Source organism: Limulus polyphemus, unplaced genomic scaffold (genome assembly GCF_000517525.1).
Source record: "Limulus polyphemus unplaced genomic scaffold, Limulus_polyphemus-2.1.2 Scaffold9895, whole genome shotgun sequence".
In the NCBI taxonomy this organism is placed as follows: domain Eukaryota; kingdom Metazoa; phylum Arthropoda; class Merostomata; order Xiphosura; family Limulidae; genus Limulus; species Limulus polyphemus.
This window is the reverse complement of record NW_013675505.1, coordinates 9,691-16,651: the sequence shown is the minus strand read 5'-3', so window position 1 is coordinate 16,651 and position 6,961 is coordinate 9,691. Positions and strand designations below refer to the sequence as shown.

Genomic DNA, 6,961 nt, shown 5'->3' with positions numbered 1-6,961 from the left:
GAGTAACCCAAGAGATGGCGGTTGGTGGTGATGACTAGCTGCATTCCCTCTAGTCTTACACTGCTAATAGCCCTCGTGTAGCTTTGCGCGAAATTCAAAACAAACAAACAAACTTAAGATAGCCTTATTTTGTTTTAAACATCAAAACACCAACCAATGTAGTAAAAAATATGCAATACCGTGTATATTAGCTAAGTAAATATAAAAACAAAACCACACATCTGGAACAAAACATTAGCACAAAGAGGAGTTTTCCCTCATAGATTAGGTGATACACACGTGGTTAGGAAACAGTTCAACTTAATGCGATCTCCAGAGGTGTTTAAGTTCGGTACAGTTTTGATAATACACCTTGGTGTAGTTTGTTTGGAAATTCGCACAAAACCACATTAGCCCTAACTTAGAAGTGATAGAGGGAAGGTAAGCTAGTCAACAATCCACTGCAATCTCTTGAGCTAGTCCTTTAACAACGAATAGTGAGATCGACCATCACATTATAACGTCCCCACGGCTGAAAGGGCGAGCATGGTCGGTGACGAGGATTCGAACCCGCGACCCTCAGATTGCTAGTCGAGTGCCCTAAATATCATGCGATATGTGTGAGAGGAAGTTGTTAAATATGTATCTTGAGTATACTGTACACGTAGGTTAGTGAAGAGTTTATAGTTTCCAAACGTACAAATAATTTGAAATAATTATATGAATAGACTCTTACCACCCTATGGACTGGAAATCAGCCAAAATGATAAAACGAATAATTATCGAAAGCTATCTTAAGTGTACTGAACTTTAACACCTCTGAAGGTCACGTCAAGTTGAACTGTTTCTTGACCACGTGTGTCCTCAAGGGAACTTCGCAATCAGCTGGCTGGGCACATTTCTTCTCAATACCTTGTAGGACTGAAGATTGAGTAAAGACGAAGAATTATCAACAGAGAAACTACTAGAAGAAACCAAAAGATGCCCAGATCTTCATTCTGCTGTCAGAATAGCTCTCATTCTTTCATCTTCCAGCGCAGAAGCAGAGCGAACTTTTTCTGCTATGCGTCGACTGAAAACTTGTCTAAGATCTACAATGAAATCAGACCGACTAAGCGACTTGGCCCTTATTCATGTTCACGGGAAGCGTTTAAATCAAAATATAAAAGAAAAAGTAATTACGCCACTAGCGAATGACACCCGACTCTTAAAGTGGGAATATATTATGTTATAACCTCTAATAACTTTTTGTATGCAGTCTCTTATTAGCTAGTTTTCTATAAAGATGATAAAAAATTATTTATGGATCTTTGATAATGGAATTATTCTAGTTTTAACGAATAAAAATCATTAAGCTGGTTTCATTTCCTTAATGCATATTCATTCAACGTAAGCAATGTTCAGAAGACCTATAACCTTTCAAAGAAGGAAGGTAAAGATATTTTCACAAATTGTTACGTTATGGCTTCTCCTAAACCATAATCCTGGTTACGCTCTTGTTTCAAGATGACACATGAAAATTTCGAAATTAGTTTCCTAGACTTTGTTCAAATACTTTGTTCCTAAAGTGTATTTTATTTTGGTTACGTTCATTTGATAAAGAAATGTATTTACCAAATCCCGAGATTGTTATATTCCCACCCCCACCCCTTCTCTTTCAATCTAAAAAAAATAAAATAGTTTTATCAACTTGGTATCTGTTTAATCCGAAATGATGATACTTGAAGTAAATTATACTTAAAAAAAAAAGAAAACCTGAATTTTTATACAAAACACCTATGAACAATTATTGAACTTATTTTATTATTCACAAGAAAAGTGTGATGCTAAACTAAATTTCAAACTTCGGGATATATATTTCGTCAATAAAAAATGTACAGCGAGTTTTTTTTTTTTTTTTGGTTCATGAATTTTCCATTGTTTTGTTTTTTTTGAAACTTCAAACGCTGTGTTGGGTAGAAACGGATACAACAATACCAGTTACACTGGCAGGGGTACATTCACACGACTTGTGCTTATCGTTCTGTGGACAATAAGCTTTAACTTGCCACATGCTAAATAAGACGGAAGTTTCTGTAATTTATAGTATTAAATTTAAATAATTTAATATGAATTTTAGTTATTCATAGTACTTTCTAGATGAATGTTTCCATTTTTTTTTTACTGACGACGTTCCAAATTTTGACGACTTAGTTTGACTTGAACGACACCAATACTGCTACATGCAATATATATTTTGTAGTTTTTTCTTTATGTTCTTAATTATTCTTTGTTTGACGAATCTCTCGCGACACCCCTAATAATTTGCTGCGACACACAGTTCGACACACTGTTATAGATTAATATACAACATTAGTTTCCTTAAAACAGTAATAACTAGATTGGTCAAATGTGATATGTGTGGTACATGAAGCTTCACATGATCTATTTGGTAATATCACTAAGCCTAAAATCGTCAGGTGTTTTTTAGGTTAAGGGCCAAAAACACCGCCAACAGTGAGAGTACCCAAATGATGACGTAGGGCAGAATGGTCCTAGAAACTTTTTAAAATTGGCCTGTTATTCATAAGTAAGACTGTATATTATTATTATTATTTGTAATTGTTATTGTAGAATTTTAGCGGCTTTTGTGACAGAAGTTGTTACATAATTATTATCGCACTCACTCAAATGTTTATACTCACGTTTTCCTCGTGAAGCGGACATTCTGAAAAATCTGAGATACTCAAATAATAAGTCATCTCTTTTGGATCATCCTTGTCCGACAAAATCTGACAAAACTTGTGTTTCTTCGGGTCGATGTGTCGGTTGTCAGCAAATACAGGGTGGCCTCTGAATCCCGGAGGCTTTTTGAGGGTGGCTGTTAAGATATCTGATCCACTTGCTGACGCTCTCTCGTGGCATTTAATATTTGAAACTATAATTTAACATCAAAAGTTAAGTAATTTTATTGATGTAAATTTGTTAATTCCAACATTCTACCACATGAAACCTTTACACAACCCATAACCTATTGACTTATTAATTCTGTTGCCCTCTAGTGTTTAAATATTTAACCTAAATGTACGATGGTTAATCTCAAATTATTTCATGTGGATTATTAGGAAATTAGGATAGGATTTCACTACCACAAAAACAAGTAGAAAATTTTTATTTAATCGATTTTCAAGTATTCTGCTTAAAATGTTTTAAATTCTTTAAAGTTTTTATCCGTCAGGCAAATAAGAGTGTTTTCTAAAGTCATTTTATGAAGTTTAGTTTCTAAAGTCAGTCTAAGAAGTTTAGTTTCTAAAGTCAGTCTAAGAAGTTTAGTTTCTAAAATCAGGATTAGAAATTTAGTTTCTAAAGTCAATCTAAGAAACTACGTTTCTAATTTTAGGCTAAAAAGTTTAGTTTTTAAAATCATGCTAACTAGCAAAGATCTGCTATTAGAGTCAAAATTGTATTAAAATAAGTGAGAGCTACAGACGTAAGATTTGTAAGACTTATCCTTTAATATCAGGGTTTAGTAATCACACTAAAAACAGTAAAACGTAAGGCAATTAGGCTTATATCTCAAGTTTAGTTGACTCTAATTGAGTTTAACATGCAACTATATTCTTTACTTACCTTCATAATCTTGACCATTTGCCAAGGATGGCAATAGCTAAACAAAAAAATAAAGAATAATGCTTATTATCTTTGCAGTTTATCATTTAATGTATATATGTGTGTGTCTGTTAAACATTATAACTAAAGCTGTTAAAAACCTTTCAAGAATGAAAACGGGACATAAAAACTCGTAGATTTTTTCATATACTGTCACTGATTTCCTGTCCCAACAAAACCAGACACAAACTTACACAAAACTTACTAAAATCCTCTATAGCATCATTTAGAGAATGATGAAAGATGTAAAATGATTAACTTGAATCTCAACCCAAGTTACCAGAGGCCTCGAAAACTTTAATCTAAGATAATATCTATGTTCTATATTCTAAGTTTATTAGTTGTAGTATATATTAGATCTACTAGTTGTAGTATAACCTAAGTTTACTTGTTGTTGTATAACTTAGATCTACTAGTTGTTGTATATCCTAAGTTTACTTGTTGTTGTATATACTTAGATCTACTAGTTGTAGTATAACCTAAGTTTACTTGTTGTTGTATATATTAGATCTACTAGTTGTTCTATATTCTAAGTTTATTAGTTGTTGTATATATTAGATCTACTAGTTGTAGTATAACCTAAGTTTACTTGTTGTTGTATATATTAGATCTACTAGTTGTAGTATAACCTAAGTTTACTTGTTGTTGTATATATTAGATCTACTAGTTGTAGTATAACCTAAGTTTACTTGTTGTTGTATAACTTAGATCTACTAGTTGTTGTATATCCTAAGTTCATTAGTTGTTATATAACCCAGATATTCTGATTGTTCTATAATCTAAGTTTACTTGTTGTTCTATAACCTAGGTTTACTGCTTGTTCTATAACCTAGGTTTACTGCTTGTTCTATAACTTGGATTTACTGCTTGTTCTATAACTTGGATTTACTGCTTGTTCTATAACCTAGGTTTACTGCTTGTTCTATAACTTGGATTTACTGCTTGTTCTATAACCCAGGTTTAATGGTTATTCTATAACCTAGGTTTACTGCTTGTTTCAAAACCTAGATTTACGGGTTGTTCTATGACATAAGTTTACTGGTTGTTATATAACATAGTTTTAGTGCTTGTTCTATAACCTAGGTATACTGGTTCTTCTATAATCTAAGTATACTGCTTGTTCTATAACTAAGATTTATTGGTTATCTTAGATCAACAAGGGTTAGTTTAGCTACAAATTAGTTTTACTATGAAACTTTATAGTGTCCGCTTCCAAATGAACTGTCTCACAAGCTTCTGTGCTAATTTTCAAACAATTCTCCTGAAATCCTTCTGCATAGGTATGATATCAGCAAACAAAAAGTTTAATAAAGACTCTGAATCCACGTTCACGTAGAGATGTTGAAACCTGAAGGCCTAGTGTCACGTTAGTCTACGTTTATGTTGCTTTGGTTACTTTACAAGGGGACCGGGCGGCTCAATGTTGCCTGTATATATAAACATTTTGTATTTGAAGCACATGAGCCCTTCATAAAGCTTAGAACGTCTGTAGGGAGGAGTAAGTTATCATTATCACTGTTGTTACACCATCTACAAAGAGGTTAGCACCTTCTAAACCTAACGTTCTCCCACGCTTAATGTATGGAATCTAATGAAGGTTATCATAAACAGCTGTAGTGGGAAAATCCATTAGTGCTACATCTTTAACTATGCCTCGTAAAGGTCACGAACTTTATTTCTTACTAACGTAGTAATTACTTAATTACTTTTTCATGCAACACGAACCTTCATTTCTAGTAAGAACGAACACACCAATCTGCCTTGATAAACTTTCATTTATAAAGTTCTTAAAACTATGAAAAGAATGAGAACATCTCCAATTGTTGAGTTTTCTGATCGCCTAGCGATCCGTGAAAAATCGTGTTTGATTGAATAATTTGATGGCCATGAAGGTAGGGATTATTCATGATGTTAGCAGAACACGTAGGTTCAAGAAATCAATCTAATACCAAAATACGATAACCCTATAACCCGAAGGCTTTCGAAAGGTGGACCTTTTTTGTTCAGTTTGACCCTGAAGAATACAGGTTTATCTTTCGGAAGCGTTCGAGTTATAATGTAGGGATTATGCTAATCTCCTTAAATATATATATTAAACCGTTTTCTATACATCTATCTATCTACCTATTCACCCATCCAATCATTCATCTATCTACCCACCCATCCACCCACCCACACTACCCCCCCCTTCCATCCATCCATTTATCTACCTATCCAACCTTCATTTATCCACCCATCTAGATAACTATTTGTGATTTACTTGAAACATTTAGACTTACCATGAGAACAGCAGCAGTTTTCATGTAGTCGGCTAGACGAAAGAAGTGTATAGTGGCTCTATCTGGTGGATTCATGACTAAATTACATCTATAATGAAATATAAGTAACATTAACGTACTTCAGTATGGAAGCACCTTATGCTAATATAATAATAAGTTGGCAAACTACGATTTATATGCATAATGAAGGGATTTATTTTTTGGGAAACACACTACATGTTTCGACACAACGCTGGACTGTGTTCTGTCGGTATCAATATTTAACCTGGTTACAAGATACTGACTCTGAAGGTCTTCAGGTATCAGTAGTTAACCTGGTTACAAGATACTGACTCTGAATATCTTCAGGTATCAATATTAACCCGATTACAAGATACTGACTCTGAATGTCTTCAGGTATCAATATTAACCCGATTATAAGATACTGACTCTGAATGTCTTCAGGTATCAATATTTAACCCGATTACAAGATACTGACTCTGAATGTCTTCAGGTATCAATATTAACCCGATTATAAGATACTGACTCTGAATGTCTTCAGGTATCAATATTTAACCCGATTACAAGATACTGACTCTGAATGTCTTCAGGTATCAATATTTAACCCGATTATAAGATACTGACTCTGAAGGTCTTCAGGTATCAGTATCTAACCTGGTTATAAGATACTGACTCTGAAGGTCTTCAGGTATCAGTATTTAACCTGGTTACAAGATACTGACTCTGAAGGTCTTCAGGTATCAATATTTAACCTGGTTATAAGATACTGACTCTGAAGGTCTTCAGGTATCAGTATTTAACCTGGTTACAAGATACTGACTCTGAAGGTCTTCAGGTATCAATATTTAACCCCTGGTTATAAGATACTGACTCTGAATGTCTTCAGGTATCAATATTTAACCCGATTACAAGATACTGACTCTGAATGTCTTCAGGTATCAATATTAACCCGATTACAAGATACTGACTCTGAAGGATAAACCAAACATTTCTCAATTTTTCTTTTCGAGCTAGGGTCATAAAATTATTAAGATAAATGGAATATAAACTTTCTG

General features: G+C 33.6%; 1 protein-coding gene across 1 annotated transcript in view; it reads right to left on the bottom strand.

The window, feature by feature from the left end:
* Positions 1 to 5,994, bottom strand: part of LOC106476135 — a gene marked incomplete at both ends in the record, with an annotated part of 10,424 nt that extends 4,430 nt beyond the window's left edge. Inside the window, 3 exons of the mRNA XM_013936805.1 lie at positions 2,664 to 2,896; positions 3,589 to 3,625; positions 5,907 to 5,994. Of these exons, the coding sequence (XP_013792259.1) occupies positions 2,664 to 2,896; positions 3,589 to 3,625; positions 5,907 to 5,994 (358 nt within the window). The remainder of the gene's footprint in view (positions 1 to 2,663; positions 2,897 to 3,588; positions 3,626 to 5,906) is intronic.
* Positions 5,995 to 6,961: the final 967 nt, after the last annotated feature.